This window comes from Mustela nivalis, assembly GCF_964662115.1.
Source record: "Mustela nivalis genome assembly, chromosome: 20".
Lineage (NCBI taxonomy): Eukaryota > Metazoa > Chordata > Mammalia > Carnivora > Mustelidae > Mustela > Mustela nivalis.
Genome location: NC_139039.1, coordinates 39,163,344 through 39,179,228, shown reverse-complemented (window position 1 = coordinate 39,179,228; position 15,885 = coordinate 39,163,344). Strand labels below are relative to the sequence as shown.

The window sequence follows — 15,885 nt, the reverse complement described above, 5'->3', positions numbered from 1 at the left end:
CTCCTCTGCTCTCAGGAGCGGAACCGCGTCTGCAAGGCGGATCTCCAGTCACGTCCCCAGGCTGGCCGGAGAACACAGGGCGGAGAATCCGCATGGGCCTACGGGGTTCGGAATTTGGGTTCAGAAGGCAGAGAAGTCCCTAGGAGAGGTCAGCGACGCGCTCGCCACGCACGCGCCCCTCACGAGGAAGAGAACGGCGGGCATCGAGACAAGGCCACAAAAGCACGCGTGTCAAAGCACAGGACGGGAAGGAACGCGCTACTCTCCGCGCAGGTGTTTGTCCCCCCCGTCTGTCACCTGTGAAGTCCCGCATTAAGTGTCCAACAGAGCCACGGCTCCATCCGTCCCAAAGCCAGGGAGCGCGTCCACCAGGACCCCGCGAAGGAGCCCCCGTGGATGCAGCAGGGCGGAGGGAGACGTTTCCGCGCGAAGCAGGGGGTGACCCCGCTTCATAAAATCAGCAACATCTTCTCCAAACGCTTTTATCAAACCATTTTAAATAAAAATAAACACGATCTCCACGTGGATCCGGGTACAGCCGCAGGCCTGGCGCCGCGCCTTCTGCTTCCCCGTGGGTCGCCCCGGCCCGACCGACCCCGAGCCTCGCGACGCGCGTCGGGCACACCCCAGACCCGAACGGTCCCCGGGTGGCCTCGGCGTCCGGCGTTCGCGCGACGCGGGCGACCGAGCGCGGCGTGACGCGGGCCACCGGGACAGACGGGTGTGCGCCGTCTCCCCGCACAGACACACGCGGGAGGGCGGGCCTGGCGGGCCGCGCTGACCACGAGCCGCGCCGTCGGTCACCGCGGAGCCCGCGGAGGGCGACGCTGCAGCCCACGAGCTCAAGAGCTTCCCGAGGCAGGTGCTGCGGTCGTGCGTCGTGGCGGAGACCCGCGCCGCCGCCCGCTGCTGCCGGCCAGGGCCGAAGGCGGGACGTGTGTGGGAAGGAAACATAAAAGGCCCCTCTTTTCTCCCCTCCTTCGGCATCTCCAATGAATTCAACGCACATAACGTAGCTAAAGGCGGCAGAACAGAATACAGTTCTCCAAGACCACATTTCCCTGTAAAACCTGCGCCGGTGGGGATCCGTCCTCTCTCCCCGGCCGGGTGGCGGATGTCTAGCCGGACCGCATGGGAAGATGCTTATATACAGTGGATAGTGTGTATAAACCCTGTGTAAATAGTTTATTTTTTTTCTGAATCTTTCTCAGTCATTCATAACACACTAGTGCAAAAAATTGTGCATCAAAAATCCTGCACTAGAACAGCTGACTGGGGAGTTTGCCAATGGGCCTGGGAATGGGCACCGAGGGGAGCTGTGAGTCCTCAAAGCGTGTCGGGTCTCGGGAGGGACCGTGAAGCGTTGGCGGGTGTGTGCGTCTGCGTCTGCCAGAGAGGTGCCTTCTTCAAGAGAGCTTATTTTTTTTTTCCAGAGTATTGATATTCATGGGGGTTTAAAAAAAAAGAAAGAAAACTAAAACTAAAACAAAAACAAAAGACCAGAACAACGTATTGTGGTATATTGTGGTGCTGCCACTTTGCCACCGCACCCGAAGGCCGTATCCGCGTGCCCGGAAGATGGCACGGAAAGGCCTCGCAGCCACACAGGAACGCGGGTCCCGGGCGTCGGCCACCAGCTGCGGCGCACGCGGGGGGCTGCCCGGAGCGCGCCGGGACCCCAGGCGGACGCGCGAGCCGGCCGGGAATCCGCAGGAGACTCGGGCGCAGGACCGGAGGTTCCCGCCGCCGGACGCCGGCACACGATGGCGCGGTCAGCGCAGCGAAGCCGAGAGGAGGAGGGGAGGTGGCGTATGGCACCAGAGGACTTGCTGCCCGTCCGTCAGAGGTATGGCTATGAGTCGGTCCTAACGGGGCACTGAGGGCTATACCACCGTACACACTGTGTTCAGAGTCGTGTCAAACCGCACAGCCTTGGCTTCTGTGGGTTTTAAGTTCGTATCATACATGGGGTTTTCAAAGGAAGCTTGTCCATTGCTGTTCTCGTGTCCCGCGTAGCCATTGTATTGAACTTTTGGTCTCGTTCTAAGGGGGAAAGACGGAACACACGGTTAGCACCAGATTATAGGAACACCTCAGGGCACCGCGTCACTCGCGACTCAGCGGGGTACACACACGAGGGCGCACAGTGACGGGGAAGGGGCCCCCCTCACATGTTTAGGCCACTTTCTTTTTTAGAGTCCGTGGTCGGGGTGTTGCAGGAGGTTTGAAACACTGAAGCTCTTTCACAATCCAAGAATGATCGGATTCCTGGCAATACTCTCAGAGCCGGAGTCGGGTGGACGTTGCACTAGATATTTGTTCCATGGCCTTGGGGAAGTCACTCCAAGAAAAAAGCAAGACTGCCCGTCAAGTCATCGACCCTTCAGGATGGTTCAGATTAAGGAAAAGAGAAGCAGACTTCGGTTCGCCGCATGTAACGTTCACCGAACGCCAGCTCTTTTGTGGCATGACACAGAAACGGCATCAGACTCTTTTTCAAACTATTGGTTACGTTTTCTAATTAAAAGAAACGCCTGTGTGTGACCTAAGATTAGAGATTGGAGGATTTTTAAAAGTAAAAGATATAAAGCTATCTATCTAGTCTGCTTCCCTCTCAACCTTTTCCAGGAGAAATTATGTAAGAAGACTACGCCAGGTATGAAAACGGAACTTTCATGTAAATGCCCACACCACCAGAAACATCCCTGCGTACTGGATTCCATGATGCTTCTGTTTCAGGGACTTACTAGCAGATTTTCTTAATGGACATTATGCTCACTGAGAAAAAGAGAATTCAAACTGTATCAGTTTGAGAGAATTAGGCTTCTGTCCCCAGAAAAGCAGTTTGCAACTGCCCCAAGAATTGGGAAGGTCTTTGACATTAAACTTGAAAATGCTCCAGCGTTAAAAGTTAATCAACAATTTCAGCCAAGCGTTAGTGCAGTTGAAAGCTGGCTAAAACCCCATGCCACCTCCCAGGTCAGGAGTCACCCCCTGGCACTGCAGGGAAGCCCCACAGAATTGGAGGGGACCCCAGGACCGTGGAGAAGGAGATGTGTACAGAGCAGGTATGTGGGGGTCTGAGTCAGGAGCTTGGCCTTGACTGAAGGAGAAAGTCCAAGCAGACAGTAATGAGAGAGCCTCAGAAATGAGTGGGAACAAGCTCTTCACTTGCGAAATGCAGAGCCAACTGGTGAGGGAAACTCGACCCCCGTAGAGGGTAAGGAGCCTGTGTAGGGAAAGCTCATAGCTTGGTGTGTTCCCTGGATATCTGGCAGCAACTCAAAAGAAAATGAATTCCTGGCACGCCCAGGTGATGAGGCATGGCTGGCTTCTGCAGAAATCCCCCAATTCTTCATAGGGCACCGAACCAGAGGACTACAGGAGCCTCCAGACTCGGCAGTCACGGGGCTGAGTGGCTGTCGAGAGCCATGAGGTCAGACAGCCTTCTGTCGCTTCTAGACACAGCACAGCCTCCTGGGCGAGGAGCCACGTCAGGAGCGAGGTAGGCAGAGATTAAATGTCTGCCGGCCCACAGGCGTGGAAACGGAAGGAAGGGATCAAAGTCACAAAACAAGTAAGTGGTACCTCCCTCGCAGAGGCTCCGTGTTCTGAACGCCGTGGGGAAGCATCTGAGGTTGAAAGACCTCGGTGTGATAAATATTGACTATTCCCCAATACTCTGCTGTCTTCAAATTAAGATAGAATCAGGAGAGCTGATCGGTTTACGCAGGTGTACATACACCTGTGTAGGGTTATCTCCCAAAACGCTCAGAGACGTGATGGGGCCAAAGTATAATTTTATCAAGAACCATCAGAGATTCCTTTCATCATTTTTTTTAAGTTAGTACATTACTAACCACAAGAACGTGAAGATGCTACGCAATAGGATTTTGAAGTAACATTCTTACTACTTTATATATTTTTAAAAAGCATAAGAAAGTACATATTCAAAACCATTCTCTGATTCATTTAAAAAATTCTTATATCAGTTTTTCTTCTTTTAAACTGGAATTCAATAGAAAAACAGAAATATCTGCATTATATAAATGAACGTTGAACACTTTTAACATACCTTAATTGTATTTTAGGGAATCATAGAGGACTTTTGTTTTTTTTTTTTTAATCATAGGTAGGGAATGCCACTATTCTAGGTAGTATTTTGGAACACTTTGGCATATGTCATATTCTTCCAGGACATATACTATCCAGATAATGACAAAATGTGTAAGAACTCATAATTCCTCCACAATTTATTTTTGCTTTTTTTGTTGTTGTTTTTGGTGGCGGGGGTGGGGGCATCCACATTAACTCCAAGGAAAGGCCGCTGGAAATGTGCGGCCAGCAAAGCCGGGGACACCGTGTCGCGCAAGCCTCCTTAACGTCAGCGGGAGTGCGGGTGCGGGTGCAGGGGGTGCGGGGTGCGGGGTGCGGGGTCTGCGGACGCGCAGGGACGGCGAGCCACGCCCCCGCCCCGCGCCGTGCGGGGGTCCCGCCGCGGTACCTGTGTTTGTAGAGGTAAAACGCAAACCCCGACAAGATGAGAGCGAAGAACGGGACGAGGATGGCGGCGGCCACAGACCCGCTGCTCGTGCCCTGGTGCTGGTTCGGGGCGTCCTGATCCGAGTTCAGGGGATCTGGAAGACAAGAGGAGGCGGCCGTTGCAGGCACCGCACGCACAGCGACACGCAGCACGCGGGGCTTCGCGAGTGGGTCCGGCTCGGCCGCAGGAGTCGCGACTCCCCAAGCCGGCGCCCTCTCCGCAGGCCGGTCCCATCGGGCTAACGGTCAGGGGGCAGGAAACTACTCCTTAGCGACGACGGATGCTGTAGAGGACTTGGACAGGGGGACTGGGAGGGGGCGAAGGGGGGCGCACACCGGGACCTGGACCAGCAGGTGCGCGAAGCCCCCGCGGCGCCGACCACATGCAGGCGGGCAAGCGCCGGCTCTTCTCTCCCGTCCCGGACCGAGTCCGCCCGACAGAAGCCGCGGAGGTCGCGTCCACACCCGGGTCTCTGCCCGCGGACGGCGGTGCGGCCGCCTCTACTGGAGCTGGGCGACAAGACCACAGCTCCGTGTCCCCGGGCAGGCTCCCCCGAGGACACGACCGTGATAAACATGACTTCTGTTCCTTAGAACGGAAGGCAGAGGTCAGCACCCCGGCCGTCACGGAGAGGACCTGGTCGTGCATCTATAATCCGTGTCTACACGGCAGCAGATGCGTGCGCGACCCCGAGACGCATGCGAACTTCGAAAATTCAAGTTAGAAAACACTGATTAAGCAACTATTGCCAAATAAAAAGGTTTGTTCTAAAGAGCTCACTCATAAGCTCAATTCTGAAATGTGTGGCTTAATCACGCGGGCTCACTCAGTGCGCGTGTGTCGGGGATCCTGACCGGGGCCTCGGATTGCGGCAGGATCGCTCAAGTAAGCGGAGCGCGGCTCGGAAGCATCCGTCGGGAATTTACGGACTGTTCAGTAAATGAGAAGTTTTCATTCTTTTCTTTTTTTTTTCCCACAAACCATAATTGTAAATAAACAATCAAATATTACACACATCTAAGTAGGTTTTTACATAAACATTCTCATTTTCACCTTGAAACATGACAATAGTATGTCATTCCCTCAGCAGACGTGGGGACCTGCTACTTCCTGCCGTCTTGGGGTCTGGTACTTTATGCTGCATTTCTAATATACTTGATCACTGATGTTGGGTCTGTGTATCTTAACTGTATTTCTCTGAGCTCCTGCCTTCTCAGCGGCTGTGAATGAGACGTGATGTTTCACTCTCGGATGCGCCCACCACCCGCCGTGGAGGGGAGCCTCTTCCACCAGATACTGCTTCTCTCTAAATCTCATATCCCATTGGATGTAGCCTGGGCCCTAGTCGGGGTGGCGGAGCACCCGAGGTGGCCGGGGAGCCAGCCCATGGCTGTGGTGCTGGACAGGCTGGAGCACACCACCAAGTGCCGCGGTGACGGGTCCAGCAGCAGCAGGCAGAGGCTCAGGACCAGGGTGAGGCCGTCCAGCACAGGGAGCTGAGGTTTACCCTCAGGTGGCAGCAAGTCTACTAATTCCCTGTGATATTTAAGTGTCAGGACACTTCCCCTGCCTGGCACGCAGCCCAAGTTCACGGGGACCTGTGTGTTCTAGAACGGAAGCCCCCATATGTGTACTGGGGAGCCTGGGGCTCACTTTCTGCTTGAATCCCCAGCGCCTACAAGAGGACTCCAGACACAGGAGCTGCTCACTCGGGGCCTGTCAAGTGGAAACGGGGCTTATGGTACTTGAGCCCCCAATGGTACTTGAACAAAGCTACCACCCGGCATTCTCTAGGCCGCTGGCATCCGTGGATCTCTCTGCCTCCTTCTCATGAACGTGTGCTCTGCTTAAAAGAACCAAAGTGACTATTGTTGTTCGCAGACAAGACTATCGATTTTCACCATCATGGGTATCGGAATTCTCATCATGGACATCCCACAAGAGACTGTGCATCACAACACAGCCCTAAAAGAAGGTCTTTGAAACTGTGCAGCGAAGCGTCCTTCTACTCTGGAGTTATTGTGCCGTCCGGAGTTGCTGTTAATGTCAGTTATCCACCCCTGCTTCCGTAATCTAATACATGCACATGATATTAATTAAAACAGCACAAAAAGACATAAACAGAAAGAACATACAGGACAACGGAAATAAAGGGCGATTCTCTGCCCTGCGTGCTGCTCTTCCTCTTAAGGTTAACTATGTTTGATGCCCTTCCAGCAACGTGCTATTAATATATATGTTTGTTTCTCTTCCCTAAAAAATAAGAACACTAGATACATTGTTTTGTATTTGGCTTTTTAAACGTAACCATATATCTTTGAAATTTTTCTCAGTACATATGAATTAGATTTATTTTTTCAGATGTATAGTGTTTTATTAATGGGATATGCCAGATTTTTTTTCAGCCAGTCAACCTTTGAAGGACATTTAGGCCATTTCTCATATTTTTCTAATGCTGCAATGAAATCTTTTTTTTTCCCCCTAGAGCGATACATCCGTAGGAGTTGAAACATACAGGATAGATTCTACCAAGTAGAGTCATTGCCTAAAAGAATCTGCACCTGCCATGTTGTTACTCCGTACCCCCTAAAGCTGTGCTCCGACCTCACTTCAACCGTTCCGTTATGAGGCTAGCACGGAAACACCAGAACAAGGATAGAACGCTCCTTCCCTGCTCTCCCCTTCCCCTCCTCCCTCGGGCCTCCTCTTCACACTCTCAGCGCGACTGCTGCTCCCACGAGTCCCACGCCGTGGGTCCTTCCTTTCTCACTGACCTTCCTCTGCTTAGGGATGGAGAGGGGCATCTCTTCCTCTGTTTTAAGCTAGTCCACTCAGGTTTCTATTAACATCATTAATGAAAGAAATTCATATACTGTTGATAATTCACCGAAGATCTACATAAATCCATGGGTGCACCAAGAGGATGTGACGTGTGTGTGTGTGTACACAAGTGGGTACTGACGCGAGCGTGGAATATTACTCAGCTATAAAAAAGAAGGAGTTGCTGCCATTCGTGACAGCATGGGTGGACCCAGAGGGTGTGATGCCGAGTGAAGTAAGTCAGACAGAGAAAGACCAACGCCAGATGATTTCACTTCCATGTGCAGCCTAAAACACACGGAAAGCAAACAGACCCTTAAACTGAGAACAGCCATGGCTGCCGGAAGGGAGGTGGCTGGGGGATGGCGGAAGCAGACAGAGAGGATGAAGAGGGACAGACCTCCAGTCATAAAACAAATAAGTCACAGCGATGAAAAGCAGAGCATGGAGAATATGGTGACTAATATTGTGATAATGTCGTCTTGGGGCTACATTTATCGTGGTGAGCACCGAGTAATGAACAAGCTTGTGGAAACACTGTGAAACTAATGTAACATTGTGTGTCCATTCTACCTCAATAATAAATACAAACATACATAATAATAATAATAATAAGGCATATATATCTTCCAAAATTTTGGGTCTATTCACATGGTGTTACAATGATCACTATGGTTGAATTCAAGAACACCGCTGTTCCCCCTAAAAGAAACCCAGTGTCCCTTGGTAGGCATTCCTCACCCTCCCACCTCCAGCTCCCAGCAACCACTGAGCTGCTGTCTCCTGAGATCTGCCTTTTTCTTCACATAAATGGAATCATAGAGTATATGGGTTTTTCTCTGTGAGTGGTTGCTCCTACTGAGTAGAAGGTCTTTAAGAGTATATAGGGCTGTATGGACACACCGTGTTCTCTTCACCTGCTCATCAGCTGACGGGTATCTGGGTGGTTCCCCGGTGTAGCCAACTAGGAATAATGCTGCTATGCGCCTGGTGTCCATGTTTTCGTGTGAACACATTCTCACACGTGTTCTGTTGGCCGTACATGAGTGGAGTGGCGGCACCACATGCTAATTCCATGATCAGCTGTTTGACAAGCAGCCAAGACTGTTTCCCATGGTGGCTGGACCACTGGTGCACGCCGTCCGGGAGGTACGGGGGTCCTAATCTCTCCGCACTCTGGCCACGCTTGTCTGTTTGCTCATTGGCATCCTGGTGCTGCTGGGGGAGGGGCGCGTCTCACTGTGGTTTGATTTATGTTCCCCGAAGGACTCGTGATGTTGAGCATCTTTTCAGGTGCTTATCGATCATTCGTGGGTGTTTGGAGACATGCCAACTCAAATCCTTTGCCAATTTTTTAGTTAGGTTATTTGTGTCTGTTATTGAACCAGATGAGCCCTTTATATGTTCTGGATACAAGTCCATACTTTGCACTGCTTTTCTTCCATTCTGTATGTGTGTGTGTGTGTGTGTGTGTGCACCTGGAGTTGCAGTTGGGACAATTCGGCTTACCTGGGGAAGCCAGCCTATCGTTTGGTCTCTTACACCTGTTTTTGCTTCGGAGTGTCCTTTCTACCCAACTTGGTTGGTGTCCACTTATTACAAATCTCTTTCTTCCCATTTATCTACTGACTGGAGACAATGAAGACATTTATTTTTATCCATAAAAACCATTTAGCCAAATCTGAGATGAATGGTCGCTGGTGAAGCATACAGAAACATCAACTTTTCTAATTAGCTGAAGGGCAGACTTTCTTGTGATTAAAATGATCCGCGAGGCAAACTGCTTTTCCTGACAACAAACTGCTCATCACATGGGATAGAGATCACTTGTTAAAGCAAGCCGTTGTTTTGTGAGATTAGGAAGAAAGGGTGCCAGGCAAGGGTGTCTGTGACGGCCCAGTGAGAGTGAGCCCAGCCTCCACGGACGAGTGAACCCAGACAGCCACGGGGTACCTCGTACAGCTCACCGGGGCGTCCTTCTGCAGAATTACTAGAGCGTGTGCCCAGGGAGAAAGGAGGACAGAGAACTGCAGGGATTTGGCTCCGAGCAAGAGAGAATTTTACTCGTCATTAGTGTTGGTTCAGTGCATTCATTCTATGTCATTGCCTCAAAATAACGTAACGCAGTTTAAAGTGCCGTACCCACCATGGCTGACTTATGATTTAAAGCTCTTTACTTAGAAGCACTGCCTTTGGAACGGCGGAATTTGAGTATTTTACGATTATTCTTTTTTGGTCAAGAATTTTTTTATTTTTTAATTTTTTGAAAGTTTAAATCCAATTAGCCAACATAGAGTGCATCATTAGTTTCAGATGTGGTGTTTAGTGATTCATCAGTTGCCTATGACAAGTAGTACTCATCACGTCACGTTTTTTTATACAGAGTAATGTACAGGTTAGGATGCCTTTCCTTTGGGATTGCTCCATATCGTGATAGAAGTCTTACAAAATGAGTAACCGATGACAGCCGTCACAGGATATTACACTCACGTGCCTCTGAAAGGCAGCTCAGGTATCAAAGCCTGTAGGGGCAAACAAGTAAAGCGGTCTACACTGGTCAGAGAGACATGTGCGAGTCTCCCTACAGAAAGGCATTTTCTCATCCCTGTCAGCAGGGACAACAGGGACTTCTGTGAGGGAAGAAGTCCAGACAGCACAAAGCAAAGGCTCACACTGTCTCTTAATCTTGGTGACAAGGCAGGACGGACTTCCCTACTGGGATGTCAGCTGAAGAAGTAGGCCTGAGAAGACTGCAAGCCATCTTACATTACAGAAGCAGCTGGTGGCTGACACAGGAACCTCATCTAGCGATTTCTCTTCCGGCATTGCTCTCTTCGAGAACTAAGGTAAAAATGAAGTCGTAGAGAAAGGTAGCGGGAGGACCCGTCTGTCTGTCTATGGCAAACTGCTTTTCTCCTGCAGAGGTCATAGATATCCCTGCACGTCAATACACAGTCCTCACCTCTTAATGAAAAATACGGAATTAAATTTAGCTCCCTACTTAATGGGACATGTTGTGTCAAATTATGTACTTAAGCAACTCTTTGATGATAGAAGAGTGAGATGCACTATTGATTTTCACGTTCATCTGGTTGAAATCCAAAGGCAGACACGCTCAGTGACAGGTATCATCAAATCACCTGTATCTACCTCAAACATCCCTCCAAAATGGAGCACCCCAGTGGCCATTTCTACTGTTCCCCAGAATAACTGCTTAAAAAGTTTATATTCTAAAAATGAAAAATGGAAAATCGTTGTTGCCATAATACGGATTTTTTTGAAGTTAAAGACTGTTGTGTCGTTTGTTGGCCACTCCTGATTCCTCTGGTACTTTTCTCAGGGCAACGTCATTGGCTTAATTCTTTAACTGAGTTTCATCGTTGCCTTGTTTTCCCACATCTTTACTGTCTCTTTCTAGGGTAAGGGTGTTTATTCCATACGCGGCCTCTTGTTTCCAGACCGGCGTTGCTGGGTTGTGCTGTTCACAGCACTTCTTTCTCCCTCCCCCGTAAAGGCCGCTCTCCCCTCCTGCGATTTGTCCATGTGCCTTCCCATTACTTTCCAGCCCCGGCGTGGGAAGACCAAACTGACGATCGATTTCAAACACAGAACGTAAGAGCAGTTACCTTGTCTTTCGAGCTTGAATCTTCCAAAGTCTTTTCCGTGAATATCACCTTGAAAAGTAAATCCCCCTCTTTCCAGTCCTGATGAAACCTGATATGCACGAAAATGAAGAAAACAACATACAGTAAGGATTCATGGCGCGCTCCTCGACCGCCGGGCAGCTGTACCTGTCACGGCGAGATACTACAGTTAGATATTTCTGCCCTCGGTCCCATGTCCCAGGGGGACTGGAGCAGTTAAAACTGGAAAAGACCTACGTGAACCTTAGCTCACATCTACATTCTCAGTATCTCATTTTAACTAGAAATAGTAAAATTTACAACATAGGTTACCCATCCTTTGTGCAGGGGACTGTTCGACTGTTACATGAATATAACCCAGATGACATCAAAATCACTTTGTGACCCAGCTCTTGGCTGGTGAACACCACTGAGGCCATGTAATGTGTTAGAACACACATGGTTGCCTCGTGGAGAAGGATCTCGATGAGTCCTGGGAAGTCTCTGCGTCTAGAAATGAGCTTTTATTCGGGCTTTCAGAGTGGTTACCCGGTGGCTGGGCTCAGACTCCTGCTGGAATGTGCCTTTAAGCACAGGACTTGGGTCTAAGCTCTTGTTCTGTCCCCAGTGGTAACTGCTCATTTGTTTGTCAAGGTTTCTTCCTTCTTAAAACAAAGGGGTAAAAGGACCATGATGTTTGCGAAGCAGAGGGAACAAGGTGTTTTCAAAGAGCAGACACCACCGGAGCAGACGCCACCCGGCTCCCCTCGGCAATCCCCTGCTGCCGTCCTCTTCCACGCGCACGGACAGCAAAGGTCAGCCCCCCGTGCTGAGTGACAGTCCCCACCGAGAGTACTTACATAACCAGCCAGTCCCCAGTTGTCATTTTCAAACTTGCTTACAAAAATATCTGCGGGGCCTTTAATCTGAAAAGCTTTCAGAAGTAAGTGGGCCTCTTCTTTCTTATAAATGCCTACCAAAAATAAATAAATAAATAAATAATAATAATAATAACAGAAATTGTTACTTTTATTCTTAAATTGTCGCTTTAGACCCCCTGTTTCCTTCAAAAGCATTTCCTGTTTAAGGCTTTTCCTAGCTTGGATGGGTACAACCCATTTCATTAAACTCAACATCTCCATCACGCAGAAATCAAGGTAATACTCATATTCATTTATAATATTATTTTTTTAATCTAGCATTTTTTTAAAGATTTTACTTACTTATATGACAGAGAGAGAGATCACAAGTAGGCAGAAAGACAGGGAGAAGCAGGCTCCCTGCTGAAGAAAGAGCCCGATGCGGGGCTCGATCCCAGGACCCTGAGGATCATGACCTGAGCCGGAGGCAGAGGCTTAACCCACTGAGCCCCCCAGGCGCCCTTGATCTAGGATTTTAAATTCAGATTGCACTCAATTTTGAGGACAAAGAGATTAAGACCATAAGTATAAATCTTGCTACTTCTGCGGATGAGTGGCAACCCTGAGACGAACAGCGCGGCGGACAAAGTGTGTCGGGCGTGCTTGTGTCACCGGCCGATTCTGGGTCGGAGGGACTCGAAGGTCACAGCTGCAGCCACCTGTGAGGCGACTGGAGGGAGAGCTTAAGAATGTCGCCCAGAGGGGTGCTGGGGTGGCTCAGTGGGTTAAAGCCTCTGCCTTCGGCTCAGGTCATGATCTCAGGGTCCTGGGATCGAGTCCCGCATCGGGCTCTCTGCTCAGCGGGGAGCCTGCTTCCTCCTCTCTCTCTGCCTGCCTCTCTGCCTGCTTGTGAGCTCTGTCTGTCAAATAAATAAATAAAATCTTAAAAAAAAAAAAAAAAAAAGAATGTCACCCGGAGAGGAGAGGTCACGGTGTGGCCCAGGGGGCGGGGAGGGTGTGCCGGCAGCCAGAGCGCTGCCCGCCCGTGGAAGGGCACAGATAAATCAGGAAACAAACAAGCAAGCAGTAAATGGATAATAACGCGCCCGAATGTCCTCTCTGCAGAGAAGACAGGTTCGAGGTTCCGGGAGGATCCTGGGTTCGTCTCAGGGAGGAATGGGGGAAGCCGACCGGCCGTCATTCTTTCTAAAGGTCAAGCCTGCGTCTGTCCAGTGCTGAACGACAGAGCAGGGGCCGTCCGGGGCCTCTTAGCCCTCAGACCCAGGGCCGCCTGGTGGGTAACTCAGGGAAAAGCCCAGCCCTCGTGTACAAAAGGATACATGGTGGTAAGAAGTGACATAAATGAAAAAAAATTTTTTTAAAGACATTTGATGTAGACACCAAGGTGATAAGCATCTTCGTGGTTAAGAGTGTCGCCTCAACTAAAATCAACAAGTCAGGAAATGAGAGATGCTGGCGAGGATGTGGAGAAAGGGGAACCCTCCTACACTGTTGGTGGGAATGCAAGCTGGTGCAGCCACTCTGGAAAACAGCATGGAGGTTCCTCAGAATGTTGAAAATAGAACTGCCCTATGACCCAGCAATTGCACTATTGGGTATTTACCCTAAAGATACAAATGTAGTGATCCAAAGGGGCACATGCACCCGAATGTTTATAGCAGCAATGTCCACAATAGCCAAACTATGGAAAGAACCTAGATGTCCATCAACAGATGAATGGATCAAGAAGATGTGGTATATATACACAATGGAATACTATGCAGCCATCAAAAGAAATGAAATCTTGCCATTTGCGACAACGTGGATGGAACTAGAGCGTATCATGCTTAGCGAAATAAGTCAAGCAGAGAAAGACAACTATCATATGATCTCCCTGATATGAGGAAGTGGTGATGCAACATGGAGGCTTAAGTGGGTAGGAGAAGAATAAATGAAACAAGATGGGATTGGGAGGGAGACAAACCATAAGTGACTCCTAATCTCACAAAACAAACTGAGGGTTGCTGGGGGGAGGGGGTTTGGGAGAAGGGGGTGGGATTATGGACATTGGGGAGGGTATGTGCTTTGGTGAGTGCTGTGAAGTGTGTAAACCTGGTGATTCACAGACCTGTACCCCTGGGGATAAAAATATATGTTTATAAAAAAAAAAAAAAAAAAAGAAAGGACAAATACCCAACTTTTGTAGCAACATGGACGGGACTGGAAGAGATTATTATGCTGAGTGAAATAAGTCAAGCAGAGAGAGTCAATTATCATATGGTTTCACTTATTTGTGGAGCATAACAAATAGCATGGAGGACATGGGGAGTTAGAGAGGAGAAGGGAGTTGGGGGAAATTGGAAGGGGAGGTGAACCATGAGAGACTATGGACTCTGAAAAACAATCTGAGGGTTTTGAAGGGGTGGGGGGTGGGAGGTTGGGGTACTAGGTGGTGGGTATTATAAAGGGCACGAATTGCATGGAGCACTGGGTGTGGTGAAAAATAATGAATACTGTTATGCTGAAAATAAAAAATAAATTAAAAAAAAAAAAAAAAAAAAAAAGAACCACTGGGGGGGAAAAAAAAAAAAAATCTAAAAAAAAAAAAAAAAAAAAAAAAAAGAGTGTCGCCTCAAGATTCTGAAATTCGGGTTCCTGAGTTCACATGGTCCATCTGCCGTTTCCCCTTAGGAAGGCCACTAGAGCTTCCTGGGTCTCTCTCTGTTTCCCGTCGCCCAGTTATCAGTAAAGAACGTGACTGATACGGCTGCCCCTATCAGCGGCTTGAGGTAGGACTGAGGAAGATAATGTATGTAAGTACCCAGGACGGCGTCCGGCATCTGAACCAAAACTGTTGCTGTTGTACTAACAGTGGGATGACCCCTCCCCACCAAAAAAAAAAAAAAAAAAGAAAAAGAAAAAGAAAAAGAAAAGTCTCCTGAGAGGCTGAGAGGCACGTGAGCTGAAGAAAAGGAAACGGTAAGAAGTGTGGAGACAGGCACATCTGGGTATCCACCTCACACCTTTGACTCAGTCTGTCCCGGGCATAATCTAGAGCAATAATGAGATTTTCTCTACTGGTTTTGTCATCTTCAGAGAGGAGAACACCGACCTACCCGTTACCCAGAGGATCCCAGGAGATGCCGCTGGTGCCAAGCCAACGGACTCTTAAGGAGCGCGTGATCACCGTCAGCCCCCTCCCGGGTGAGAGGGTCAAGGTGTATTCGTCTACAGTCTGCAGTTCCTAAAAGGGAACACCCCAGGGCCTACCTGTCAACTTCAGCTCCACCTGCGAGGCCTCCAGGAAGGTCGCGTTCACCTTGCTGCTCGTGGCATTGAACCAGTCCACCGTGAGAGTTGCGGGCTGTCTCTTCCCTAAATATTCATAGTATCCCTTCCACACGGAATTGACAAAAAATACATCGGAAGGAACTGTTGGAGGGGAGAAAAACCAGAGGAACGTTAGCACACACGGAACAATTAGGCCGAGATCTTTTTCACAACACAGAGGCGTACTAAGAGTCAAGTGAGCGACCCCGATCGGGGTGGTGATGAGGACAGACAAGGCCGATCCGGGGCCCTTCACAGCGTACGTGGGACGGACATGAAATGAGGAGGGATGTTTGTGAGATGCGTATTCATGTGTGCTCATTGATTTGCTGCAGGAATACTTTACATGTCAAAACTCTCCTGTCTGAGTGGACCTGCCAGGGCCAAAGGGTAGGGTGAATCAGTGCTCCCTCCAGGAGGGTGATTTACTGGGCCATAATGAGCACATGGTGGCTGAGCATGTAGGGATATTTCTTTAACGTCCAGGCGGACTCTCTGGAAGCTCAGAAGGCTCAGAGAGCTGCCATGTGCCATCTGCCAGGAGCCTCTGGCCCCAGAAACTTGCGCTGAGAGTGCGAGCAGAGGACATCAGCTCAGCTCATGAAGACAGGGCTTCTCTGGGTCCAGAGATCTTGACCTCACAAGGAGAGCCCAACCCACTCACCCACACTTCTCCAAGCTTGTGAAAAACGCTCCCAGATCACTAAGA

At 49.6% G+C, this 15,885-nt stretch overlaps 1 protein-coding gene across 2 annotated transcripts in view; it reads right to left on the bottom strand.

The window, feature by feature from the left end:
- Positions 1-1,170: 1,170 nt before the first annotated feature.
- The window catches only part of CSMD1 (CUB and Sushi multiple domains 1), a 1,903,837-nt gene continuing 1,889,122 nt past the window's right edge, over positions 1,171-15,885 (bottom strand). For both annotated transcript variants that reach the window (XM_082715632.1, XM_082715633.1), the window contains 5 exons: positions 15,117-15,278; positions 11,847-11,959; positions 10,990-11,077; positions 4,505-4,637; positions 1,171-2,043 (listed from right to left, as the gene is read on the bottom strand). In XM_082715632.1, the coding sequence (XP_082571758.1) occupies positions 1,884-2,043; positions 4,505-4,637; positions 10,990-11,077; positions 11,847-11,959; positions 15,117-15,278 (656 nt within the window). In that variant the 3' untranslated portion in view covers positions 1,171-1,883. The remainder of the gene's footprint in view (positions 2,044-4,504; positions 4,638-10,989; positions 11,078-11,846; positions 11,960-15,116; positions 15,279-15,885) is intronic.